A 27784-nucleotide genomic window follows, 5' to 3' on the forward strand; every position below is an offset into this window, starting at 1 on the left:
CACTCCTGAGGACACTACAGAGCATCCATCGGGGCTTCCTTCCAGCTGCCACTTTTCATCCCCTCCCACCTTGGTGTCCCTTCTTCCTCCTGGGCCCGAATGCATCTATTTACAGAGCCCTGGGATCTCCCGGCATCCCCCTTTCCCACTGCAGGTCCAAAGCCCCAGGAGGCCGAATGGTGGGCTTCTCCCCGGAGGGGACCGTAGCTCCCCCTTGGCTGCCCTAGGGAGTTCCTGCAGGCTCCCTTCCCCACCCTCCCCTGCTCCCCAGTAACCACCGTGCACTCTCCGTTGGCACCTCCTGGCTGCAGCACTCTTGGAGGGGTGAAAGGGCCTGCTCTCCTCTCCTGACGAGGAAGGATGTTTTCTGAGCTCACAGGCCTGACCCTGGATTCACAAGGGCTTGAGTAGGAAAGACTCCCCCACCTATCCACTCCTGGTTCTCTTAAGAGCCACCCAGATGGCGGAAGGAGACAGGAAGGTAACAGGGGGGCAGCTGCCCAGCCCCCTACCCCGGCCACTGGCCCTATAAGATCATGCAGCCTTAGCCTTCAACCACGTCCAATTTGCTCCTGGCGGGTGGCCTTCCCTCCGGACCCTTGCTCCACCGCCCACCGTCTGCTGTGCTCTTGGGCTCCTGGTAGGGGTTGTCCAGCAGGTAGCGGAACTGGTCGTAGTTCTTGAGCAGGTACTTAGGCGCATACATGTGTTCGCCGGGGTCGGCCGGTGGGTACTCCTGCTGCGTGCCGTCGAACCAGCCCCCTGTGCGGATCAAGCTCCGGATGTAATTGAGGTCCCGCTTGTCCTCGTAGTCACCCCAGCGGGGGAAGTCGCCGTTCTGGGCGGACACCAGCTTGAAGTAGATGCCCTCGGGCGTGAAGCACCAGGAGCAGTGCCAGCCGGCGAAGTGCAGGGGGCTGCCCAGCGACCACTGCACCAGGATGTGGCCCGTGCGGTTCTCGTACTGGCGGAAGTTGGGCATGGTGTAGTACTGGCGGCGGCGCAGGCGGATGCCGTCCAGCCCGTACACCGTCTGCAGCATGCCCACCGTGCAGCCCGACACCACCTCTAGGGTGCCCGGCTGCTTCCAGAAGAAGCCGTACAGTGACTTGCGCATGTGGAAGGCGAAGGGCTCCGTCCAGCCGTCGTAGAGCTTGAGGAAGAGCACGCCGTCGCGAGCGGGAATCTCGTCGGCGTCGTCGATGATGAAGACGTCGTCGGGCCGCAGGTTGCGCAGCCGCGACACGCCGTCCTGCGTCAGGAAGGTGCGCAGGTAGTCGTCGGCGATCCAGCCGTCCTGCCGCCCGCCCAGCGGGAAGTGGTCCAGGAAGACGTAGAGCACCTTGTGCCGGATGTACTCGAAGGTGCCGTTGGTCAGCATCTCGCGGAACTTGAGCGGCCGCGGCTCCCCGTAGGCCGTGAAGTTGGACTCGCACACCACGAAGGCATCCACCACGTCGCCCAGCTCGTGGAAGCGCACGTCCAGCAGGTCGAACTCATGGTTGATGTTGATGGCGTTGATGACCCGCCGCGGCACCTCCCGGGGCACCAGGCGCTCCTTGGTGGGCAGGTTGGAGTACTGCACCACGGTGGGCACGCCGCAGCTCGGCCCGTGCCAGCCCGGGAGGCACACGCACTCCACCCACTTGCGTCGCGCGCCACGCCCCCCTGGCCGCTCCCGAGTGCTCAGCAGCTGCCGGCCCGGGCCCCGCGCCGACGCGCCTTCGCCCGCCTCTGCCTTCTCCTCTGGCCGCCCTGATGGCGGCTTCTCCAGCATCTTGGTACCTGGCTTGAAGCAGACGCCCCCGGCTTTGGTGCGGAGGAAGTACTCGGTGGTGTCCTCGGGCAGCACAAAGTCCATCCGGTGGATTTCCTCCGTGGCCTTGCTTGGCGACAGCGGCTGGAGCAGGGGCGAGTGGGAATAGAGCGGGTTACGCAGCAGGTCGGGGCTGCCTGGCTCGGGGCTGGCCTGGGGCGTGACCGGGGCATTGTTCCAGAAGAAGCTGGACACCAGGTTAGGGCTGAGGGAGGCCAGTTCTCGGGGGAAGGTGACATAGGACAGGGTCTTAAAGAAGTGCAGGAAGGAGATGAGGCACAGGCCGGCCATACAGAACATGAGAAAGAGCTTGTAGCGTCTCATCTTCATCCTGCAGGAAACAGGGAGGCAGCAGATGGGTCAGGGGTCTGCAGACCTGGGCAAGGGGAGCCTGAGGCTCTTCTCCTAAGGGAGGGAACGGGGAGGGCTTTGTTGCCACCGTGTTTGTGCATGTCCTGAGCAGCGCCTGGTGACCCTGCAGGAAGTCACCTCCAGGCGACTCCTCTAGAAGTCAAGCCTGTGAGTCCAACTCACTGCACCAAGAACCCCTGGAAGCCCCAGCATCAAGGAAACCCCACCAGGCTCAGGACCCCTCCACTCCCACAACCTGTCCCCTCCAAGACCACCAGGTCACCACACATCCCCCTGGCAACCTGCTCCAGCACCTGGCCCACCCCACCCTGACTGTACCAGCTGCATTGCTAGGCTTTGCTCCAGGAACAAAATGCATCCTGGGAAAAGCGCAACCCTGCAATGGAGAACCTGCCCCAGGGGGCTTCCAGGCCCCAAGGGAGGGGGAGAGTGTGTCGCAGGCTGCAGAGGTGGGGCCCCCTTCCCTGTACCGCCCAGGGTGCTTTCTCGTTCTATCTGTCCACCTCTCTGTCTCTTTATCTATCTTTTTTGTGGCTATATTGACAAACCTTTTTCACTGAAAAAATTCCCAGGTCTCAAGGGAACACTTTTAATTCTAACATATTTAAAGAACAAAATTAAGTAAAAGTTCCCCTTCATTACCCCATGCCAGGCAGTAGATTGATATCCAGCCATAAACAGTTCATGTGTTTGAGGTGTATCACCAGTCTTATATGCAATTTTTCTGTTCTCAGTTTTTTATAATTATTATCATACTTGGTTGGGATGACCTACAGAGTCACAGGAGGAGCTGGGACAGAAACCGGCCTTTGGCACCTGGTGTTTTCATGTCCCCTTCCATAGATCCCTGTGTAGGGGACGCTGTCCTTTCCCTTAAAATGTTCCTTTCTGTGGCTTCCCCTTACATCTCTGGTTCTTCCTCTGGGTCATTTGGGTGCCTTCCTGCCATACCCTCCCCTTCATATCCTAACTTAAGCAAGGCTCCTCACCATTCTGAACCTCAGTTTCTACATCTGTGAAATGGGCACAGAGTTCCTGCTGTGCAGCAGGTGCTCAATAAACTTTCGCTTCTTTCAAAGCTCGAGGCTGGAAGACTCCAACATAAATTTTCTCTAAGCTACATGGTCATAAGGCGCAAAATCATGAAATGCTGGACCCAGAACAAAACTTTAAGGACCATCTCCACCAACCCTTTCATTCTGTGAAGGAGGCCCGCCCTCCCCGGCCTCACCTTGGTGAGGAGTCCTGAGTACGCTAGTGAGGAGCAGTCGAGTCGCCGATCCCGCTGGCCAGGGCGGTACTTGTGCTCTCAGGACCCAGATGTCCCCCCTTCTCCAGTTTAAATGCTGACCCCCTGGAGCCTGCCATCGGGGGGCCGGCACAGCTGACTATAGGAGGCAGGACAATCGGGGGTGAGGGCCTGACCTCTGCTAAATGTCAGCTGCCCCAGGGCAGAGGGGGGACAGGTCTCCACTGGGAGGCAGGAGGGAGGGCTGCTCCTTGGCAACATTTTGAAGTGGGTCTTCCAGGTTCCTGTCCCCACCATGGGTTCCAGCCCTGCTCTGGCAAAGCGAGACCAGGCAGGCCAGGCCAGCAGGGCGAGTGGAGGGGCAAAGGGCTGAGGCCCAGTGAAGGCAGGCGGATAGGAGCTCTTGCTGGGGTAGGGACTAGGCAGAAGGCGACACTGCAGAAGCCTCCAGAGTGACCCACCCGAGGGCTTTTAGGACCTGGCAAGGCAGCCCTGATTCTTCTGGCGGATTATTTTTCCCCACTTGGGGCGTGTCTCTGTGGGGCACCCCAATCCCAGCCCTTGCTGGACTGAACTGGCCGTGAGCTGTGAAGGGCAAGGCCGGGGCTGCCGCTCAGACTAAATTCCCTGGCAGCAGTGAACAAAGGCCCTAGGAAGGTAAGTGAACGCCCTGCTTAGAGCAAAGAGGCCCCTACGGCCCTGCTGAGGTCACACTGACCCAGCTGCCCCTTTGCTCCCTGGTCAGGTTGGCTTTCAGGATCTAGTTACACCTGGCCAGCTGTGCGCTTCAGAGGACAGACTCATCAGTGCCTGGGATCCCCCTCTTAATCACTGGGGTCTTCAGGGTGAGGCCATTTGATAAGGCCCCAGCCTGGCTTGCTGCCAAGAATCATGGAACCGAGTGTGTCTCCCTCATCGCTCGGGCTGCTAGGAGGCTCACAGACACACGATGGTTGGCCCAGAGCAAGTCAGTGCCTCACAGGCCAAGTTTTCCAGGACACCTTCACACACAGCTGCCTGTGTTTTTTAAACTTATTCTTCTTGGCCCGATCCCTTTTTATCTTATCTTCAAGTATTTTGATAAGTGCTTCAGATACATTTTTTAGACTGAATGGCATATTAATAAGAAACCAAATAAATAAGCATTGGCACCCGGGGTCTCATGTAAGTCTCACCAACCCTGGGAGACTGAGGACTGTAATCGCCCCATTTTTACAGGTGGGGAAATTGAGACTCAGAGAGATGATGAGACTTTCCCCAAAGAACCTTAAGAAGGTGACTGAACAGGACCTGAACATAAGTTCTGTTCCTGAGCCAGCCTCTTCCTCCTGACAGCTGAGACCATAGCCCTCCCTGGCCTGGCTGTGGGCTAAAGCCATGGAACCAAATTTGGCCCCAGCTCCAGCATTTCTACCTCCGTTATAAAGCTTCATCCAGAACCATCGGGTGTAACGATAAAGCTGATGATCGCTGACCCTTACAGGCCAGCTACTGTCCTGAGCACATTACATGCATGTCCTCACTGAATCCCCCCAACACGCAGCAGGTACCCTTGTCCTCTCCATTATACAGATGAGGAGACCGAGGCCAGAGAGATGGTATAACTTGTTCTGACACACAATTAGCAAGGGTCAGACTTGATTCTGTGGGGTCAATAATGGGATTTCATCCAGTGGTAAAGCTGTCCTGGGTCCCTTCCATCTGCCAAGATCAACCCAAGTGGGGTGATAAGGGTCCCACGGACAGTCCACCAGTGACCAGTGAAGACAACCCAGTGGATGGAACAGCCACCATTGCATTTGACCCACATGACCCCCCGCGGGGTGTCACCCAACCCGTCTCCTCCATTCACTCAGCGACTACTTACTGAGAGCCCACTGGGTGCCAGGCACTGCGCTGTCCCTGGGAGCACAGGGGACGCGGATGACAAGAACCCCCATCCCGTGGAGCGGGCACGGGGGTGAGCAGGGCAAGGGACTGCTGCAAATCATATGGTACGTTACAAAGAGTCGTGCTCTGGAGAAAAATAAAACAGGGTAAAGGATAGGAGGGGGCAGGTTCAGTGGTAATCAGGTGGCCAGGGAGGGCCTCACTGAGAAGGGTGAGGCCAGAAGACGAGGGTGCAGGGCAGTGGGTTCCGGGCAACAGAACAGCCGGTGCCCAGAAGGAGAGCATCTGCCGCCCACGAGCGAGGAGCCACATGGAGGGCAGAGCGGAGGGAGGTGGACAGGCCAGATCACACGGGGTCTGGGGCCGCGGCCGGAAGTGCGGCTTTCACGGGAGGATTCTGAGCAGAGCCTCCAGTCTGAACAGGCTCGCTTGGGCTGCTTGGCTGACAGCAGACTGTTGCCTCGAAGGCAGAGCAGGGAGAGTGGCGAGGAGGTCACTGCAGTGTCTGGGCGAGAGGCGGGGCTGCAGGAAGCGGTTAGATTCTGCTGGATTGCCGATGACCTGGATGTGAAGTGTGAGCAAGGAGTCACATTTGGTGGATCCAGGACCTGCGGGATGGACCAGCTTTTGACTGGGGCGGAGGCCACCCCTCAACGGCCTCCATGGAGATGGCCAATGGCAGAGCTGGGGCTGGAGGCAGCTCTCTCTGCAGGGTCCTCTCTCTAAGCGCTGCCCTGCCCACTTCAAATGAGACACCAAATCGGAGAGACCAATCCACAGCCCCACCCCTGCCCCTTCCCCAGCGCTCGCCATGCTCAGCCCATCTCCCCAGGTGTCTGTCTCCCCAGCTGGACACGAGCCCCCGAGGCAGGGGGGCTCAGCCTCCAGAGCCCCAGCCTCCAGAGCTGCCTCCACGGGCTCACTGTTACTTGCGCACGCACAGACTCTAGAATCAGACTGCCCAGCTCCAATCCCGGCTCTGCCATTTCCTATCTGTGTGGCCTGGAGCAGGTGAATAACTTTCCTCCTTTGGCTCATCTAGAAAATGAGGGTCGAATAATAATCCATGCAGAGTGCCTAGCACATAGTAAGAGCCCAGTAAGCTTCAGCTCATCTTATCATTACTGTTATTCTCCTGCCTGGAAGAAGAGTAAGTAGAGAGGGACTTCAGGTGGGGGGCGCAGCTGGTGCAAAGGCTCGGAGCTGAGCCCCTGGCAGGGCCTGGGCCCTGGTGGGTGCTGCCTTGTTTAAGAGCAGCAAGGAGCAGAGTGGGGGCCCAAGTGGAGCCCGGACAGAACCTGAGCCTGACGGGGGGTGGGCTGGGAAACGAGTGACCCGCGTCCTGGGCCTCCAAGGAAAGGAGGGAAGAACAGTGAGGCTCTCTGGGAGCCTCCCTAGAAGAGTCCACACACACATACCCACGCTCCGTGAGTTGCACCCAGCCCCAGAGGCCTGGGTTTCCGGCGTGAAGGTGATGGGGGATGGGCCAGGTGCTTCCTGGTAGCCAGATAATCGTGGATGCAGGAGGCTGACCCAGACCCAGGATAGTGGCAGGACCAGCCCACCCTGGGCCTCCTCTTTCTGTACTGACTTGCAGCCGTGCCCATGCCCAGAAGGTTCTAGCTGGGCAGATTTTCTTCCTTCCCTCCCTCTTCCCACTTCTCCCTTCTCCTTGTGACCTCTTTCCTTGGGCTCTGCTTGATAAGCTTATGAGGTGAGAGACGGAAGCAGATGAGCCTCACCCCACGACCCAGTCACAACCTTGGGGTCTGGGCTCAGGCTGAGTCCAGTGGGGGCTCCTGGCCAGAGAGAAGACAGGTGCTCCCTGGAGGTCACAGGCTGTGACTTTGGGGCTAGCCAGGTGGGCAGCAGCCTCTCGGGTGCAGATGCACCCTGACAGCTGTCACCGGGTGACAGGAGTCTCCTGTGGAGCTCTCCGTGGTCCTGAGCTCACATGCGCTGACCAGGGTCCTAGCTCGGCCCTGGGATGCCTTTGGCCAGCCTCCTCTGTGGTTCAGCAGCTTCTGTCCTAATGGCCACTTCCCCTGTCTGCCACCCTCTGGCCCCCTTCCCCACCTGCCTTACAACACCCTGGTGACAGCTGTGATCCCTGGTGTCCTCAGCTCTGGGAGAGCTGCAGGGCACTGAACTCCTCCAACTGGGAGAAGGGGCCAGCAGGGAACAGGTCCGACACCTAGTAGGTGCTCGGGGTATTCTTGGAATATCCATGGGGGAATCTTGGAGGTCGCACAGCCCACCCTCAGTCTCCATTCCTGGCAGGAATTGGCCCATCTACAACCCCCAACCCAAAAGTACCGTCAGATGGACCTTCACCACCACCCATCTGCTTCAAAGGGCATCTTGACTTTGAGCTGAAGGCTGACTTCCACCCCATCCCAGTTCTGCCCCATGTTACCAAAAGGCTCTGCCAGTTCCGTGGGCCAGGCCTTGCTCCTGGCCAGCTCTGTTAAAGGACTAGGCCAACTGGGGGGCTGCTTACTACTGACTGGCACCCATCACCCTGCAGGGCATTCTCAGTGACTCATCTGGCTTTCAGAACCAAGGCCAGAACTGGGAAATCTGGAGCCCCATGGAGGGTCCAGACTCCTCTCCCAAGGTTTGAAGGACCCTGGAAAAAGAATATTGCCCAAACCTTCACCCTAGGCCAGTGTCCCTGCCAAGTGCCCATCTGGCCTCTGCTCGTCCAATTCTTAGTATCGCCCATTCCAGGCCATTTGCGCTGCTAGAAATTCTTCTTTCTATTGGCCTAAATCAGCCTCCCTGGAACTTCCGCTACCACTTCTGGGTTCTTCCTTGGGGTTAAGCAGAACCAATCAGCGTCTCAGGGATCAGAAGACGGCAACCACCACCCGACTCTGAAACTAAATAAAGGTCTTTCCAACGTGAGGTTCCATAATCCCACACGGAGAAGAGAGGCAGAGGAGGTGGCTACAGAATATGATAGATTCCAGAGTTCTGGCAAGATGGGAGAAACAGCTGACGCTGTGTTTATTCCTGCGTCTCTCCTTGTTTTATTCATTCCTTTGGTTCATATCCATCAGGCAGGCTCCACAAAAAACAAGCCTACACCCTGGGATCACTCTACCGGCAGCACATCATCCAGGCTGCTGGCGGACATTTACCAAGAACCTGCCGTGAGCCAGGCACTGCCGATGCAAGGGCTGGAGAGAAATCAGGGGCACATTCATGGGGCCAACCCTGAAGGAAGGTATATGTGTGTCTCCATTTTGCAGATGAGGACATGGAGGCTTCAAGAGGCTAAGCTGGGGCTTCCCTGGTGGCGCAGTTTTTGAGAATCCGCCTGCCAAGGCAGGGGACGTGGGTTTGAGCCCTGGTCTGGGAAGATCCCACATGCCGTGGAGCAACTAAGCCCGTGTGCCGCAACTACTGAGCCTGCACTCTAGAGCCCGCGAGCCACAACTACTGAAGCCCGCGCACCTAGAGCCCGTGCTCCGCCACAAGAGAAGCCACCGCAATGAGAAGCCCACGCACCGCAACGAAGAGTAGCCCCCGCTTGCCGCAACTAGAGAAAAGCCCGTGTGCAGCAACGAAGACCCAAGGCAGCCATAAATAAATAAATAAATAAATAAGAGGCTAAGCTATTTGCTCAGCCAGCCAGGGCTTGTGGGAATGAAGCAGATGGAAACTGAGGCTCCCCAAGCATCCTGCACCTGCCAACAGGTAGACCTGGAGCCCAGTGGGGCTGCAGATTTGGGAGTCCTGTCCCAGGCTAAGCATGAATGTCTTGGCCAAGGGAGGGCCTGGTGTATCATGACCCTCAGTCCCCAGGAACTCTGCTCCCCTGGCACTCCCCGGAGAGAGGGAATTGGCTCAAGGGGCCAGCCCCGGCCAAGGACTCCCTTTGCCCAGGTGACCAGAATGTCTTGGCAAAACCTGTTTACCATGGGCTGGGGGTGGGGTCAGCTGCTGCTCTTCCCATCCACAGATAAGGACACCAAGGCCCAGAGAGGCGAGGCAGAGCCATACTGGGAGCCAGTTCTTGGACTAGCCGGACGGGGCACCCAGGCCACTTCCCTGGGCACAAGGGTCTGGGCCCCACTCTCTCTGCTGGCTCGGCTCCAGGGTGGGAGCCTGGCTGAAGGCTCAGTCCCATGCCCATGCTGAAGCCCACCCCCTCCCTGCTACTCCACAGCAAGCCCCTGTGCACCCTGGCCCTCCCTCTCCTTCCTCCAAACCCCTCCCCACTCCACCTGATCCCAGCCCCTTCAGCTGCCTGAGGACTTTCCCACAGAGTGGCTAGCACGTGCCTGGGAAAGTTAGTCTCCAAGGCTGGGACCCGCCCTCGACTCCCTGGGGCTTCCTCCCCTCTTCCCACCGGTCACTGGCCCACCCTGGACATCAGCCTCTGGTCCCCAAAAGCCCATGGGCGGTGAAGATATAGAACATTTCCACCATCCCAGGATGTCCTATTGGACAGCACTGGAGGCTAAACAGATGAGTCATCCTCAGGCACCAGCCAGTGGGGTGTTTGTGTTCAGAAGCCTGCAGTGACTCCCTCCGTCCAGAACTGAAGTTCACAGCTGTTGTGACCCCTGCCTTGAAAGCTGCCTCTGCCTTATTCGTGTTAACTCGATGGTCACCGCCCAGCACGTGCTTAAATCTGTGCCAGCTGTCAGCTGGGGGTTTTACTTGTACTTGACCCTCACAACCATCTTCGGAGGTAGGAATTATTGTCCCCATTTTACAGATGAGGAAACTGAGGCTCAGAGGGTAAAGCAACTTGTAGAGTATTCCTCTGCTCACCTGTGCAACCCCAGTGCTCTCCAGGGTCTGAGCCCCACACAGCCTCCACTTTTAAAGGGGGCAGGGGGAGGTGACACTGGCCTGAGCCCCAGGCCACTGAAGGCTCTGAGTGGAGCAACCCCAACAGCCTGTGCCTCAGAGTGATCAATCTGTTTGCTTCCAGAGCTGTCCAACAGCAGTCTGCAATGGTGGAAACGTCTAGGTCTGGGCTGTCCAACGCACCATCCACTAGCCACGTGTGGCTACTGAGCACTTGAAATTGACAGGGGAGATTGAGGAACTAATTAATAATTTAATTTTTAGTTTTAATAGCCACGTGTGCTAGTGGCTACTGCATTGGACCGCCCAGGATTAGACTGTGGAGGACGGAGGCAGGGAGCCGGGTCTACTGCACCCGCCCTGTGGGAGTGGTGGAGGAGCTGAGGGGGCGGGGACACACAGCAGGACAGCCGTGGTGCTGAAGTGAGGGGGCAGTGGTGAGCCGTTGGTGAGGTACCTGCTAAATACTAGGTGACTGAGGGAGGGAGCGGGAGGAGGGATGCAGCCCTGGGGGCACTGGGGCCAGACATCCTGGGACCGAGAGTGGGGGCTGGAGGCGGGACCTGGGGAAAGTCTGGGAAGGAAGAAGAGAAGAAGCAGAGCCGTGGAGGACAAGCAGGTGCCAGTGGTCAGTGCGAGGCCGGGACACACACTGCCCCAAGCCTGGGGGAGGGGCCTAGGCCTGGATCTGCACACAGGCCACCTGAGGCAGTGTCCAGACCCTGCAGCCAGACGGCAGGACTTCGCCATTTCCCTGGGCCTCGGCTTCCTCATCAGTGTAATGGGGCTATAATGGCGTCCATGTCACAGGGCTGTGGTGAGCGGTCCGCGTATCTAAAGTGCCTGGAACAGGAAGTGGGTGTGAAACAACAGCTGGTGAGGGGCACACGGTGAACGTTTGTCACAGGAGGAGGGAGACCAAGGCCTCTGAGGTGGAAGCAGGGACTCCTGGGTGGCTTTGGGGACAAGGAGAGGGGCTAGACGCAGAGACATACAAACACCCCACAGAAAGGGCTCTGTGGGCGCTGAGAACAGGTGTTCCCAAATCCGGCACCCCTCCAAGGTGCCCCAGCCCTAACCCTAACCCTAACCCCCCCTCCACGTGACCGGGCGCCACCGAACCGTCTCCTCCAACCCCTGCTTCTGCCCTGTCACAGCAAACCTCAGCAGCAACTGGGCTGGTCCCCTGCCTCGCCAACCTCCATTCCCACACAGTGAATTCTCCAAGTCAGGTGGGGCCCGTGCTCCCCACACCCAGCCTGGGGCCCAGACAGACAGACATTCAGTGAGTGTTCAGGACAAGCCAGAGCGAGGAGCACTACGGCGGAATTTCAGGCACGGAGATCTGGGGGCGCTGGGCTAGGATGGAGGGAAGCCACCCTGGGGCTGTGAGAGGGCCTTGCGGGGATATGAGGACCGAGGTCGGGCCGCTGGTGCTTCTGCCCTGTCCTGGGATGGGTGGAGAGAGCAGACTGGCCCCGGGCGTGGAGCTGGGGGTGCAGCAGGAGCCAGATGGGGGGATGAGGTCCTCACAGAGCTCTGTCCAGTGGAGGGACAGAGGACAAATGAGAGAACCGGCCAACAGAGGATGCCAGGCGTCAGGGAGGGCCTCCCGAGGAGAGGACACTTCAGCTGAGACCCAAGGTCAAGAAGGAGCCACCGCGCAGAGTGGGGACAGCGGCCCAGGCATTGGGCCAAGGGCACAGAAGCCTGTGTGTTGGGAACCCCAGTGCAGCGGCAGCAAAGCAGGGGCCCCAAGTCTTGTGAGGGGGTGTAGGGCCTCGAGGAGTGGCAAGGACACTCCCCACACTTCAGGGGCTCCTTAGGCAGAAGCCTGGGCACCCCATCGTGGTCAGCACCCTCTTGGGTCAGCAATCCTAAGGCTGCTGTGAAAGATTTTCAATCTAAAATAGAACCAGAGGATGTAAAATGGAGAGTCTCACGCATGTGCCCTCAGGGAGACAAAACTTAAAAGACCGGGAGACTTGATTTCCCGAAAACTGATAGCGATGGAATTTTCTTGGATTGGAGGGTTGATCAGAGGTTGCCTCCTATCAACCTTGGAAAGTTTTGCCAGAGGCAGAATGGAAGATGACCCAGGTCGAGTTGGTCTCACAAAGTGGACCAGACTGAGCTTTGTTTGTGTGACTAGACTGATTCTGTCTGCTCAAGAAGTTTTTAAGGCTGGTCTTTTGTTTCTGATTTTAACAAACCCTCACTGAACTCTCCCCTCTACAGTCCCTGCCCGTAAATACGACCTGCCCCAAACCCTCCACAGACTTGGTCCTAGCTGGCTCCAGTTTGCTTGTCCCAAACTTCAAGCCCTCACCTCTTTGAGCTGGCCTCAGTTTACCTCTTTATTGAGGTCAACACAGCTACACCCTCTAGCTGGGCAGGGCTGGGCAGGGCTGGAGAGCAGCAAGCCCGGAACATTCCTCCCAGGAGATGGCGCCTCCATCACCACCGCCTTCTTCAGGGCAGCTGGCACTTACTGATTGCGAGTGCCCGCGGGTGCCAGGCGCTGTGTGCGCTGGCCTTACTCCATTATCCTCAAGGCAACTGGGGGGTGAGGAGAGGGGCACAGGGGCTGAGGGACCTGCCTGAGACTCAGCTGGCAGCAGCAGGACTCACACCCACACGCCACCGCTGCGGCTTCTCATTCAGGGTTTCCCGCACAAAGTCTAGGCTGCTGCCTTGAGCCTAGCCCGGGCCAAAGGCCCCCGCACGTCTGCCCCGGCCCCCAGCAGGAGCCCATGGGCCTGCGTTTGTGGGTCACAATCCTCCCTGGCTCTGGCATGTGCCCAGACCAGCCACCAGAGCCCCGTGCCCAGGAGAGCTGCACCCTCCCAAAACCCCTCTGCCTGCAGCTTCCCCGCCCCCCGCCCCGACTCCCCCTGGAACAGTGTGAGCGCCCCCTTCCCCTGTGGCACTCTCAAGGCTGGGCTGCATTGACTTAAAACCGCATTTCACAAAACCCAGGCTTCCCTGAAAGGCTGAAGGAGCCCCAGAGCCCTTTCCCATCCCCCACCAACTCCAATGGTAACAGATCACCCTGGACAGGGTCCCGTGTCAGGGTCTCCAGTAGCCTGAAGGGGGTCTGGTGCTCTAAAAAGTTGAGAAACCTCTGAGGGCAGGCCTGGACTTCAGGAGCTCTGGCGGCCTGAAGCTCCTTAGGGGACCTGACTCCTGCAGACCCCTGCCAGGGGTTGTCACCTGCCCATGTGTACTGCCCTCTTGCCCACACCCTCCCTCTCTTCAACTTCTATCCCCACCTTCCCCATTATTTTTTCCCTAGCCCTGCTGGCCTGGAGCTCAGAGACAGTGAGGGAGGGTCCCACACCGACTGCACCCACCACTCAGGGGTTTCTGTTTGCTTGCAGTTTGCCAGCTGGGCCTGGCCGTATTGCCTGGGGACACACAAACCCCCGCGCCCGTGGCCACCCCTACCAGCCTGTCACCGTATGGGGGGAAGAAGAGGGCCCACCTGAGGCCTATCCCAGAGCCACTCTCTGGCAGGTGCACTAAGTGCTTTAGCTCTAATCTGACCCTTACATTAGCCCCCATCACCATCCCAGGTAAGGAAAGGGGTTCAGAGTCTGAGTGACCAGCCTGACTCACCCTCTAAGTGGTAGCAGAGTGGCCGACCCAGCCCCTGGGCCCTCCCACTCCCCATCACCCCACCCTGCCTTGATCTCTGCCTGGCACCTCCCTGGAACCCCCAGGCCCACCCTCCCCTCACCTGACCCAGCACCTGCCCCGGGTCCTGGCGTGGCCCGCCACAGGTAAGGCAGTGTCCCATCCCGGCGGCTGCACCGTGCTTCCCGACCCCGCTCCCGGCCTATATGGCTTGATGGCAGCTGTTTGTCCCTGGAAGCTGTCCCCCAACCCCCAAGCTGAGCGCAGGCAGCAGTTAGGTGACTGTGTGGTGAGCCAACTCTGGCCTGGCCTGACACCAGCTCTGCCCTTCATCGGGGCTGGTTTCCTGGCTCCACCTCTTCCCAGCTGGGTGGCCTCACCTCTCTGGGCCTCAGTCTCCTCATCTACGAGTTACAAACAGGTAACCTGGTTTCCTGGCTCCACCTCTTCCCAGCTGGGTGGCCTCACCTCTCGGGGCCTGAGTCTCCTCATCTACGAGGTACAAACAGGTAACCGAGCAGCAGGGCAAGGCAGCCCCACCCTGCGGGAGCCGCTCCCCAGAGCCAGGAGCTGAGGAGGTGAGGGCACCCGGCGTTTCCGTCTCACAGGTGAGGGGCCTGTCGGTGCCCTGCGCTCAGTAAACCGCGAGCCCAGCTCCTCTTGGAGTCTCTCCCTGCTCCCTCTCTGGGCAGAAGGTCACCGTGAACTGTGCCCTGACTCCCAAGGGGCTGCTGGGCACGTTCAGCGGGACGCGGATGGGACACGGCGGTACACGCAGAAGAGCTCGGAAGCAAACTTGCTCCACTGGTGGGACCCAGTGGCTCAAACAAAGCGGGGGCTGGGGGCGGGGAGAGGAGCTGGGGAACCTGGGTCTGAATCCGACTCTGCCCATTAGAGAACCTGGGCCGTTCACCTGCATGGGGGCCCAGCTCTCCGGGGGTGGGGGTGGGAAAAGAGGCTGGCCAGGTATGAGAAATCAGAGGGCTCAGAGGAGACCCCCAAACAGCTACCGTACTGCCTGGCTCCACGTCCAAGCCCACCACTGGCAAGGCATTAGTTCTCTGCGTTAGGAATGGCCCTCTCTGGGGTCCTCCCGAGAGGGTGAAGACATAAATCAGGCCCTGGCGCAGAAAGGGGCTGGCCGGCAGAGCTGCCAGCATTCGTGCTGCTGGAGGGTGGATGCATCAGAGTCCTTTAAACACACTGCCCCATACCCCTGGGACTCCTTCTCCCCGTCCTCACAATCCAGCTTAGCCCTCGGCTCCCGGGGGGGCGGGGGGCGCGGCGCTGCAGGGGCGCCTCAACCCCAGCCTGCTCGGGAGAGAAACTTCCTGTTGGTCTGTCTGCCTGCCCTGCAGCCCCCCTGTGCCTCAGTGTCTCCCTCTGTCACATAGGGTCAGCCCCACCCAGTAGAGTGGCTGGAGGCCCGAGTGAGGAGAGTTGAGAGGACACCCCCATGTAGGGGGACGTCCCAAGGGCCCAGGGGCTGGGTCACCTCTGCAGGGAGAGGGCTGGGAGAGGCGGGGTGGCGTGCGGCGCCGGAAGGGAGAGAAAGGAGGAAGAGAGAGGAGGTCAGGGTCCAGCCAAGGTGGAGCCAAGGCAGCAGGAGGCAGCAATGATGACTCGGGCAGACTATTAATCACTAATAGAGCTTCTGATTGAAGGACTGAGAAGAACCCGGCTTCTTCCAGTTCATGACAGTAACACGCTGCAAGTCCTTCAACGACGTGGACGGAGCCCCGCCCCACGCAGGCCTATTGCTCACATCCTTACGGAGCCCACTGAGGCCAGTGGGGAGGAAACCCCCCCAGAGACCCCTGCACCTCGGGCTTGCAGCTCCTGGCCCACCTCCCAGCCACTCGGCCTTCCAGACCCAAATGACCCGCCCTGGCCCGTCAGGAAGAGAGGGCGGCCAGAGCAGACAAGTCCAGGGGCCGAGACCAGCCCTGCCCTGCCTCAGTCTCCACATCTGTGGAATGGAAATCAGAACACCCACACCTCCCAGACTCACAGTGAGGAAAAACAAGGCCAGTCAGGCCGGGGCTGAGCACTTTCTGCCTCTACAAGAACTCATTTCGGGGCCCGGCACGATGTGAGATGCCCCCGGCCCCATCTCTCAGGAGACAGAGCACTCAGTGACAGAGCAATGGGGCAGCAGCTCCCTGGAATCCAAACTCCAGGGGAACTGTACTCAAATCCGGCCCCTGCACCTTCTCGACCCCCTGTGTGATCCTGGGCAGGTCACTCAATATCCCTGGACCTCGGAGTCCCCGTCTACAATGTGGGATCATCCCAGCCCCTCACCTCAGGAGAATTAAACGGGGTAACACCCAAAGCACCTTGACAGAGACCAGTCCTCTGATCTCCTAGGCTGAGGTTCATGGCGGCTCTCACACAGCCTCACCACGTGCCTGGGTGGCCTGGCTGGGGTGTTGCTAGGCCTGTTGGCACCTCCCTCCAAAATGCCTCTACTCCTCCTCCTCACTGGCTCCCCTTGCCTTTATTTATTTTCTGTCTTGAAATTCTTAATTTTTGAACAAGGGGCCCTGCATTTTCATTTGGCACTGAGCCCCACAAATTCTATCGCTGCAAATCCCCATCAGGCCACATATCTCTGCTCAAACCCCTCATCACACTCAGAATAAAATCCAAACTCCTTTCTGCACCCACAGGCCCTAGCCATCAGGTCCCTGCATCTTTGCTGACCACGCCTCCCTTGTCCACTTGACTCCAGCCACAGTCCCTGCCTTCCCATCCCTCCCACACCCCAGGCTCACCTGTCTCAGGGTCCTCGCACTGGCTGTTCCCTCCGCCTGGAATGCCCTTCCCTCAGATCTCCACATGCCAGCCGCCTGCTCAGAGGGGCCTTCCTGACCAGCAGCTAAAGGGGCCGTCCCCTCCCAGGTCATCTGCTCCACAACACTCCTCACCGCAGAAGCTATGTGTCTCCTTGTTTATGTGTTAGTGGTCTGTCTCCCCCACCCACACCCTGCTCGCTTGGAATGTCAACAACATGAGAGCAGGGTCACCATGGGCCCCAGTCATCGGTCACAGCTCCCCACCCCCTAGGACAAAGCCTGGCCCAGAGCAGGAGCTCCATAAACAGCTGTTGAATGAGGATGGAACTCATATGAGAAGTGATGCTAGACCCCTGGTGGCAAGTATCATCTGGTTTGGGGGTGCCTGAGGCAGCAGGCCCGCCAGTGCACACCCACACCTAGCAGGGCTCCCTCCTCTGCTCCAGAGAAAGCCCCCCCAGCCCTGCTGAGATCAGCGCCGTCCTGCCCAGGCAGCCCCGGCAGTGCCAGCCCCTCCCGCCAGGCTCGCCCATCCTCCAGGGACAATGTACAAAGGGCCACTTCAGTTCGGAGCCTCAGCTCCATCTCCAGCCCAGCAGGCCTGAGTGTGGGGGAAGGGAGGGGAGGGCACACCCCACCCCTCCTCTGTCCTCGTGGAGCTTTCTCTAGCACAGGCAGGATGCAGGGTGGGTGACAGAATCAAGCGATAGCTGGAGAGACTCTGTCCCATGTGCTGCACCCTGGGGGGCGGGGGTAGGTGAGTGCCCACGTGGGGGGCGGAGCGGTGCCCATGCCCAGGATGGAGGCAGAGGTTGGCCCCCGTGTTCCTAGGCAGTAGGAGTGGAAGGACTCCCACGGGCACCTCCCCACATGTACAGGGCGGCAGGTGGTGGGTACACCTGTGCATGCGGGAGGCCCGAGTGCCGGCTGGGTAAGGGAGACAGAGGAGCAGGGCCAGTGGGGTCTGGGCCAGGCTGCAGGGAGGGTGGGGACCTGGGCTTTACAGTCGGTTCCCATCATGCCTGGGACCCTCCACTGCAAGACAGGGCACAAGGGACTTCCCTGGTGGCGCAGTGGTTAAGAATCCGCCTGCCAATGCAGGGGACACGAGTTCAAGCCCTGGTCCAGGGAGATCCCACATGCCGCAGAGCAACTAAGCCCGTGCACCACAACTACTGAGCCCGCGTGCCACAACTATGAAGCCGGCGCGCCTAGAGCCCGTGCTCCGCAACAAGAGAAGCCACCGCAATGAGAAGCCCGCGCACTGCAATGAAGAGTAGCCCCCGCTCACCGCAAACAGAGAAAGCCCGCGCGCAGCAATAAAGACCCAACGCAGCCAAAAATCAATCAATCAATCAATATTAAAAAAAAAAAGACAGGGCACAAAGAACTTGCTCAAACAGTTGTTCCAACAACCTGAGCTGATAACCTGTGACCTGAGCCTGGCACCCAGGATGCTTGTACAGCTTCGGGCATTACCAACTTTCCTCCTTCTGGAACCCATCAGGGATGTAACCATCCACCCAGCCGCCCACGCCAGGAACCCAGGAACCACCCTAAATCCTCCCTCACTGACCCTGCCTGACTAGGCCTGTCTATTCCATGCCCTGATACCTCTCAAGTCTCACCCTTTTCCCTGTGCCACTGTTCCACACTGGTTGTGCCACCACCAATGCTCACCTGCACAACAGGAGTGGCCTTCCCAAGGGGGCTCCCAGCCAGGTGCCTGTAAGCCAAGCAAAAGCCCCATCTGACGCTGCCCCTCCTAGCTTGGAACCAGTGTCCTCAGGATAAAGTCCAGATCTTCCAGGAGGCTCGATGTTTCTGTGTAATCTTACACTCCCCCTCCCCATGCCGGTCTGGGGAGGGTTCAGCTGAACTGGACTTCCTCCGGGTCTCCCTGACCCCAGGCTATGGAAAGAGCCGAGCTCTTTCAACCCTGGCCTGGCCCCCACTCCCCTGGTCCCCAGCTCCAGCACAGCGCCTGACACAGAGGTTTGCTGAATGAATGAAAGACCTTCCTCCCAAATCCACACACCTGCACTTTTCAGTCAATACCGCCGGGCTCTCAGGCCTGGTCTGGGGCTTGGAAAAGTGCCTGCAGGTCCTAGTCCTGCCTGCCATGTGACCTCGGGCTCAGCACGCCCCAGTGAAGCGGCTCATCTACGTGAATTCTCAGGGTCCCTTCCAATGGGCTGGTGGTGAAGGGAATGGTTCCATCCTCAGAGTGCTCAGCAACATGACGGCTGATGGCTGGGAGGCAGTACGGGAAGGAAGAAGGTGGAAAATGAAGCAACGGCTTCGAGCAGGTGAGGATCCTCCCCACCATGGCTCACCGCTGCGTGCTCAGTGCCCAGAGCCAGGCCTGGCCTCAAGCAGCCGCTGCTGAATGAAGAAATGGGCTTGAACCCTGGCTCTGCCACCCATAGCTCTGTGGCCCCAAGCAAAAGTCCTACCCTCTCCAGGCCTGTCTGCTGAGCCATTAAAGGGAGGCTGGTAACACCACCTGCAGGGTCCTCGGAGGGACGTGGGGCTGCACCTGGCCCAGAGCCTGTGGCTCCTGCAACCTGGGAACCTGAGCACCGCAATTAGCCTCCTGCTGGGAGTGGTTCTGACGGAGCAGGTGCACAGCTGCTTGGCTCTGCGGCTCTGGGCACCCAGTGAGGCTCCTCGAGGCTGAACAATGAGCCTTTTCTCTTTTCCCTTCCCGATTACTCTCTGTCCGCCCCTGCCTGCGAGGGGCCATAGCTTCCTTGGGTCAGTCCCCACCAGGGACTCTCAGTAAGCCCTCACCAAATGGCAGGGGACATCACGCAGGGCTGCAGGCACTGCGCCCCGCTCCTTAATTTCATGGAAGCCACCAATCTGTTCTTGCTCCTTTAATTACTTAGTCCTTCCCACCTGCTGGATCCAGAGAGCATTCTGGAACAGGCCTGCAAGTGCTCAAACTTCCCACTGACCGTGGGGCAGGAGAGAGGGAATGAAACAGCAGTGACAGAAGCATCACCACAGGTGAGAAGATCATTCCAGGGGTCAGGTGGCTGGGGTCCCGGTCTCAGCAATTCTGCTAACCTCCCGGGAGACCCTGGGCGCCCAGAGCAGCACCCCCTTCCCAGGTGATGCACTTCATCTCAGCTCATCTTCGCGAGCCCACTTCACAGATGGGGACCGGGGCTTAGAGAGGGGACGTGCCTTGTCCAAGGTCAGGTACCAGCAGGCCATGGGAAGGGCCTGGCTCAGCAGAGACCACGTGCGTGCCCACTGCTGCTCACCAAGGTGCAGGACCGCCCCATCCTCTCTGGACCTCAGTTTCCCACTGACCCCTGGGGGCACGGACTTGACCTTCCAGCTCTGACTGATATCAGTGTTCCGCGTTCCAGAAGGCCGCATTCTAGGTTTGCTGCTCCATTTCCCCCCTCCAACTTCCATAATCCAGTTTCTCTGCTCTGAATTGACGGGTTCTACTTCTAGGTGCTGTGTTCCGGGGTCTGGTCCCGAGGCTCTCCTCTCATGGAAAGTTCTGCAGCCCGGGCTCTCCAGCCAACACGCTACTTCTTCAGGGCACTGTACTCTCCTCCCTGCACTGGGAGCGGGGCTCACAGCCCACAGCTCCGTGTTCCAGCCCCATCAGCCTTCAGGAGCACTTCAGAGCAGCAAAACCGGCAAGGAGGGTCAGCTTGGGGTCCCAGGGCCATCGGGGGATTGCAGAGCACACCCACAGCTGGGCAGGAATGCCCCTCCTCACCCTTCTCCCCGTCCCTCCAGGATGCCATCCTGCCCACCCCCACCCCTGCTGGCCACCGTCCCCACCAGTCTGCACTGGGATGGCCCGACAAGATGGGCACTTCCCAAGAGCAGAGACCTTGGGACACTCATCTTCAGGGTCATGGCCTGGCACCCCCTTGTGGGCACTCAATAAACGCTTGCTGAATGAATTAGCTAGGCGTGCTCAAGACTGGCAAGGTTACACATGGGCACAGCCTAAGGGACACACATTCATACGACGGAGGTGCTCCTGCTGTGTGCATGCGCTGGTGACGCACAAAAAAAAAAAAAAAAAAGTGTGCACAAAAACAGACACGCTCACACCCTGCAGTCGGCAGATCTGTGCCCTGGCACCTAGCCCAGCCCCTGGCACAGAGTAGGCACCTGGTGATTAAGTGCTGAATGAATGAATGAGTGCTTTGTACCAGGGACAGAGTCAGGGGCCATGGGGGAGGCAGAGATTGAGTCCCCACCCGGACTCAGGGCTGAGCTGTGATTAGGAATACTATTACCACACGGGAGAACTTGACCACATTGCAGGACTGCAGAAAGGAGTCCGTCAGGAAGGCAGTCAACAGCGATGCACACCCACTGGGCACAGGGGTGCGGGGGTAAAGCCAACAGCTCTGGGGTCACCCCTGGCTGGAAGGGGCAGGAATGGCTTCCTGAGTGGGTGGCAGCACCTGGGGTGGAGTGGGTTGGCTTTCCAGGTGGAGGGTCCAGCACAGCAACGGCCCCGAGGCTGGAACGTGGGGTACATGGGAGAAGAGGAGCGAAGGCCGGACTGGCGCCATAGGAAGTCAGAGGTTGGGACGGAATTCTCAGGGCACTGCATCCCAGTAGCCCCAGGCCTGGACTCTCACTGACCCAATTTCCAGGAATGAGAGAGACGCAAGCTGTTTGCCACGGGTGCATCTGTTCTGGGGGATGTGCCTGGGACGGGCCAACTCCCACCCTGAGACCCCACAGCCAGTCCCCCTGGAGGCCGCCCACAAGCAGTGACCCCAGAATCCAAAAAATGGGGAGGTGGCTGTTCTCACGGCACCTTTTCTTTCATTTTCTTTTTTAAATTAATTAATTAATTTATTTTTGGTTGCGTTGGGTCTTCATTGCTGTGCGCGGGCTTTCTCTAGTTGCGGCGAGCGAGGACTACTCTTTGTTGCGGTGCGCAGGCTTCTCATTGCGGTGGCTTCTCTCGTTGCAGAGCATGGGCTCTAGGTGCATGGGCTTCAGTAGTTGTGGCACGTGGGCTCAGTAGTTGTGGCGCACAGGCTTAGTTGCTCCGTGGCATGTGGTATCTTCCCGGACCAGGGCTCGAACCCATGTCCCCTGCATTGGCAGGCAGATTCTTAACCACTGCACCATCAGGGATTCCCACGGCACCTTTTCTTACCTCTCTCCTTTAGAATATTACTTCATCTTTCTGGTTATAAAGGTTTCTCATACATTTTAGGGAATCTGGACATCACAGCGAAAGAAACAGGATGATACCACCCACCATCCCGCCACCCCCTGGGCTAACATTTTGGCTTAAGTTCTTACGGAGTTTTTTCCTGCACACCTTTTTGCTGGAATGAGCTATTGACATGGATTTCCTGCCAGCTTTGGGGCAACACACATTTTTCCTAAGGAGCTTTGTCTCCCACACCGGAGGACCAGAGGGCAGACCTGAGCCCTGGGGATGCTGCTCTCCTCGACTCCTTCTCATCCACCCCCTAACCTGGACCCCACTGAGAAACACCCCAGCTTGGGACAGGAAAGGGGGTGGGGTGCAGCCCCACAGTCCCGGGCTCTCCTCCTACAGACCACAAAGGTCTGGGTCAGTGCCAAGCACCCCGGGATCCAATCTTCCCTCTGGGAAATGAGCCGGTTCAGCTCCCCGGTGGCCCCAAGCTCCCCAGTCTGGCCCCCTCTCTGGACTGAGGTGACAGTCACCGACTGGGCTGCACTTTGCAGTTGCCTTCAGGAGCTGCGCCGGGAGGCCCCTTGGTCTTTCCCAGAATCCCCTCCCTTTGCCACCTAGACACAAGGAACAGCAAAGCAGCCCCACTGCTGGCCCTAGTGAGCTGCACCCGAGTCCCCTGACCCAGTCCTCTCTGTTCACTCCACTGGCATCCCTGCCAGACCCTCAATAGACCTGTCCTGCACAAGGTTCTCATCCCATGGGGACGGACAGACAGAAATCCCCGGCGAGGAGGATCAGCCTTGCCTTTGGGGTAGGGGTACGGCGTGGCTTCCTGAAGGAGTCTTAAAGGATGAGTCAGGAGAGGAGGGGAAGGGCATTCTGGACAGAGGGACAGCAGCAGAAAAGGCTTGAGAGGAAAGGTGGAACCTGGATTTCTAGTCTGGCTGGGGGAGCTGGTGCATTGCCCCTGAGGTATGGAAATGAAATCACGCAAGAGAGCACCAGCATCTCGTTCCCATTTGTGCCATAAATATGAGTTACGACCATTAACATTCACAGTCCCGGGCGATGGGTCGAGAAGGCACCTTCTCAATCTTTCACCTAAACCAGCCAATCTGCCTTGTTTCCGGAAGTGGTCCTCACCTTCCACTCTCAAAATTACCATTCAACAAGTACTAAAGAAATACTTCTCGGGCTTCCCTGGTGGCACAGTGGTTAAGAATCTGCCTGCCAACGCAGGGGACACGAGTTCAAGCCCTGGTCCAGGGAGATCCCACATGCCGCAGAGCAACTAAGCCCGTGCGCCACAACTACTGAGCCTGCGCTCTAGAGCCCACGAGCCACAACTACGGAAGCCCGCGCGCCTAGAGCCGTGCTCCGCAACAAGAGAAGCCACCGCAATGAGAAGCCCGCGCACCGCAATGAAGAGTAGCCCCCGCTCGCCGCAACTAGAGAAAGCACGCACGCAGCAACGAAGACCCAACGCAGCCAAAAATAAATAAACAAAATAAATAAATAAATTTAAAAAAAAAACTTCTCGAGTGCCTCCTCTGTGTGAGGCATGGTGCCAGCCCCCAGAGAGTGCCTGTGTGCCCAGCCCAGGAACGAGTCCCCCGCCTTAATGGGCAGCTCTCCCTGGTCCCCCTTCCCTGGCCACCACGAGTTCACCCAGACTGTGTGCTGGTCCCCAGTAACAAGAGGAGAGTGGTGACGAGGGATTTGTCCAAAGTACTAAGCAAGCTCTGGGGGTTCCACAGCCAGCCCAGGACCTGTTCCCTGGAGAAAGCGGCAGTAGCAGGTGCTGGGATAAAAGCGATGGGCGGGAGGAGGGGAGGAGTGGGCGGGAGGAGGGGAGGAGTGGGCGGGGGGCGTGGCACAGTGTGTGCAGAGCTGGGTTGAGGCTGGGGGTGGAGCAGAGGCCGAGAACACAGGAGGGGGCTGAGTCATAGGGATCTGGGTCCCGGAGGGCGGGGGTCTCATCCTGGAATTCATGGGGCTAAGCAGTGGTTCTTGGAGTCCACAGACCTCTGAATCCCCAGGGGATTCAAATCTGGGTTTCCAGCCCTCCCTCCCATGGTGTGATTCTGACTCAGCAGGGCAGGGTGAGGCCTGGGAAATACGTACTTTCCCCAAGCTGCCCAGGTGAGGCTGAGCAGGCCTTCCTGAGGCAGGGTCCCAGGACTATGGGAAGGAAGGAAGTAGCACCAGGGCCCTGAAGAGGGTGGTCTGGAGGCCAGGACACGGGTGAGGCAGCTGTCTCAGGCATCCAAGCCTCAGAGAGCAGTCACCTCTGGGTGATTGCCTAGACAGGCAGCCCCATCAAGCTTTGGGGTCCTACAGGCTGGATATAACCCCAGCCCTGCCACTTCCCGTCCCTGGGCCCCAGGCCCCCTCAAACTGCCAAATGGGCTAATAATATTGATAGTACCTACCTCGAGGGAAGTTAGAGGCATCTCTAGGATAATGCAGACAAAGTGCTTTGGCCCAGTGCCCAACACATAGTAAGTGCTCGATAAATAGCAGCAAATTATTGTGACTGGAAAGTCCTCCATCATGGGTCTCTCAACCGGAATCTCAGAGACTGCCTCTGGCCACCCTTCCTCCACCAGACGCTGTCTGGCCTGTTCCTTCTGGGAAGTTCCTGGCCTGCCTAGAGAGGTAGCCAGAGGCTGGGCCCTCAGGAGGCCCCAGTGTCCACACAGACTCCTACCTTCTGTCCTGGCCTTCACCCTGCACCCCACCCCACCCCCGGGAGTCCCACTTCAGTGGCAACCAAAGTCTTAGCCAAATAAGCTCTAAATTCATAAAACAACAGAGTAATTAGGTGTGTGAATGATCCTTATTGTTCCAGTTTTATTTTTATGGAAAAGATGAAAATAAGTGAGCCAACAGGGGAATTTCAGCAGTTCGAGGAAAAGTATTTGGGGACTCTGTTAACTTCTTGGATTATGGGCAAAACCTCGGGCCCCCTTGTCAGCCCATTCTAGACCACAGGACCCTGGGCCACTACCCTTCCACCCCCCACCCCCCAGGCCCGCTTCCAGCCCTTGCGACGTTCCCACCCGTTCCTGAAGCCTCTCTTTCCCCTTCTGGAAGATGGGGACAAGCAAGGTCCCTGTGACCATTCTGCTGCAAGTGAGGCTGCCCTCTGGAGGGTCAGCGTCCTCCATCAGGGATGGAGAAGGGGGAGGAATGGGTGGAAGGAAGAGCAGGGCCGTTCCCCTGGGCTGAGAATCATTTACACCCCAGCTCATTCGAGACCCAGTTGCCAGCATACCACTGCCCCCTGCTCAAGCAATGGGTACAGAAAGGCAGGCTCTGGCCCATGGGGACTCACAGACAGGGGGGAAGGCAGCACAGAAGTGGACAACACATCTACCGGGGCAGGCTGTGTAGTCTCTGAGGAAGCAGGGGCAAAGAGGGAGACTCATTCAGGAAGGGGGGCAGCGAATGCCCAATGGAAATTGAACCAGGCTGTTCAAATAGCAATAATGTGCATCATCCCCATTTTAGAGACAAGGAAACAGAGGCACAGGGAGGCAGAGTCACTAGTACACTGCCACACAGTAAGAAGTGACAGGATCGGGATTCGAACCTGGGCCACTGGATCTGGAATCCTTGCTTTTTAACTTCTGCACTTGGCTGCCTCACGGCACAATTATTGAGACTCTCCCCTTACCCCCAAGCAGCCAGCACAGAGCTAGGCAGACCATGGGTGCCCAGGGATATCTGCTGGCCAACTAGATTCCAATCTCCGGGGGGCAAGGCCTGTGTCCTCTCCACCTGGCTGCCCGGCACACTGCCCCTCACAGGAGGACATCATGTTCGTTGGTCAGAATATCTGAAGAAACTTCTGGAGGGGAGCCCTGGTCCCCATGTGGTAGACTAGAGCAAGCTGGGAGTGGGGTGCAACATGCGGTGTGGGGAACAAAGAGGCTTTGGCCTTGGGGAGCAGAGCAGAGCCCCCTGATAGGCATGGCTGGGGGCCAGAAGGTGGTGGGTGCCCACGAGGGCAAGAGGAGGCTGTCTGTGCAGACCCCCCTGCCCCCGGTCGCCCCTCACCGCTCCTCCTAGAAGGAGGACACGGACACACAGCTCCCCCAGGCCTCAGCTACCTCCGAGTCACATCCAGCCCTCACGGGATCCTCACCACCACCCATGAAGTGGACGTGGCCCGCCAGCTGGTATCCATGTCCCTGTTTTACAGGTAAAAGTACGGATGCAGCAGCCAGCGCTTCCCGAGTGCTTCTCAGGTGCGGCATGCAGCATCTCATGCAGTCCTCACCACAACTCTGTGGAGGATTCTCCCCACGTGACAGATGTGGAAACTGAGGTTCTGAAAGCTGCCCAGCCTGAGGTGGTCCAACTTCCACAGTAAAAGGGATCACCAGTGTGGGTCAAGCAGCCCTGACCACATCAAGGGCACTGGGCAGACCCTCAGAAGGGGGGCAGCTGAGCCAGATGGCGCCATCCCAGTCAAGTCAGCCCCTCACTGTGCTGTCCTCGTGCCAGCTCCCTGGTGTGACCCGCCATCTCGCCTCCACCTGGCGCTCCTTCCCTCCAGCCTTGGCTCCCCTCTCTTCATCTGGCTTCTGATTTTGGCCTGCCGCAGTGCTTGACCATCCCCCCACCTCCATCTCTCAGCACATACTCACATCTCTGAGCCTTTGCTCATGCCATCCCTCCTCCCAGAATGCCCTTCCCACTTTCTCCACCAAGCAAACCCTTCCAGCTTCCTTTTAGGTTTCCCAGCAAGTTCTCTCTCCCCCTTGGGCTGGCAGCCCCTTTTTCAAACTTTCCTAGGACCCTGTGCCTATCTCTTTAGCACTGATAACCCCACAGAATTGCCAGCTCCTCCAGGTAGGGGGTGGGGAGGCACTTGTCTTGCTCTTCCCTCCATCCTCAGGCCTGGCCTGTTGCCTGGATTTTTAGTAACTGCCCGGGAGGTGACACAACAGTGCCCGCAACTCCCCCATCAAGGAAGGTCTGGCCTGGTGGCCCAAGAGTGAAGAGGAGTGCTCTGGGGTGGAAAGTGCCAGTGCTGGGGGACCCTGGAGAGAGCTCATCGGGGTAGTGTCCCTGCCCACGCCCCTTCTAGGAAGTCTTCTAGAGCCTAGACAGTCACCCGACCTCAGGTCACCAGGGTTGGCTGAGACCCATCTCTGCCTCTCTGGCACCCCAGCTCAGGCACCCGCCTCCCAATATAACCCAGGTGCACTCCCCTCCCCACCCCGGTTCCAGAACTCACTATTTGCAGATATTTATAGCGCCCTCCCCCAGCCTGGTTGCCTCCCCCGCCCTGGGCAGTGCAGTGGAAAGAGCGGGAGCCCCCTCACCAGGAAGGGTTGGGGTTCTTCCCCCACTCCCCTCTGCCTGGTCCCGGCCTCCGCACCCGCCCAGCACCCAGACAGCGCCTGGGCCCCTGCCGCCGCCGCAACCCGGGGTGGGGGGAGGTGGATGGGGGAAGGCGGGCGCTGAGGCCTCCCACCCCCAGTCCCGCGCCGCGCGGGAGGTTTGTCGGGGGCGCAGCGCACAAAGCCTGGCTCAAGCCCCGAGGCTCGGGGACGCCCCCAGCCCAGGCCGGGGGTGGGGGGGTCGAGGGGATGAGGCTTTGCCCTCCGGGGCCACGGAAAGCTCCACTGAGCAGCCGGGTTGGGGGAGGGGGCGCCAGAACTGGAAAGCCGCCTCTGCATCCGCCCCTCATCTCGGCCCCCCACCCCGGCCCCCCAGCGAAGTGCTCCCGCCCCCACCCCCAAAGGTCACGCTCAGGGAGAGGGTCTGTGGGAGCTGTGACTGGGGGCGCAGCGAGCGCAGAGGAGGCGCGGAGATGGAGGCGGAGGGCCGGAGTGCAGGGATGGAGGGGCTGCGGCTCGGGCCCCCAGGACGCCAGGGTCAACTCACCCATCGCCCGCCGGGTCTCAGCAGCGGCGGCATCAGCGGCGGCGGCGGCTCCGCGGCCCCCGGGGCCCCCGGCGGGGAGATGCTGGCGTCCGCCGCAACCTCTCGCCCCATCCCGGGCTCCGGCGGCG

General features: G+C 59.1%; 1 protein-coding gene across 1 annotated transcript; it reads right to left on the bottom strand.

The window, feature by feature from the left end:
- Positions 1–241: 241 nt before the first annotated feature.
- Positions 242–27784, bottom strand: MGAT3 (beta-1,4-mannosyl-glycoprotein 4-beta-N-acetylglucosaminyltransferase). The gene is made up of 2 exons (XM_061204512.1): positions 27657–27784; positions 242–2147 (listed from the first exon to the last, which is right to left on the bottom strand). Exon 2 carries the CDS (start codon positions 2144–2146, stop codon positions 545–547), a length of 1602 nt encoding a protein of 533 aa, XP_061060495.1. The 5' UTR covers position 2147; positions 27657–27784; the 3' UTR covers positions 242–544.

This window comes from Eubalaena glacialis, chromosome 11 (assembly GCF_028564815.1).
Source record: "Eubalaena glacialis isolate mEubGla1 chromosome 11, mEubGla1.1.hap2.+ XY, whole genome shotgun sequence".
In the NCBI taxonomy this organism is placed as follows: Eukaryota; Metazoa; Chordata; class Mammalia; order Artiodactyla; family Balaenidae; genus Eubalaena; species Eubalaena glacialis.

Excerpts from the sequence above, each read along its gene's own strand:
- MGAT3 (XM_061204512.1), bottom strand. The coding sequence starts at position 2,146 with ATGAAGATGAGACGCTACAAGCTCTTTCTCATGTTCTGTATGGCCGGC.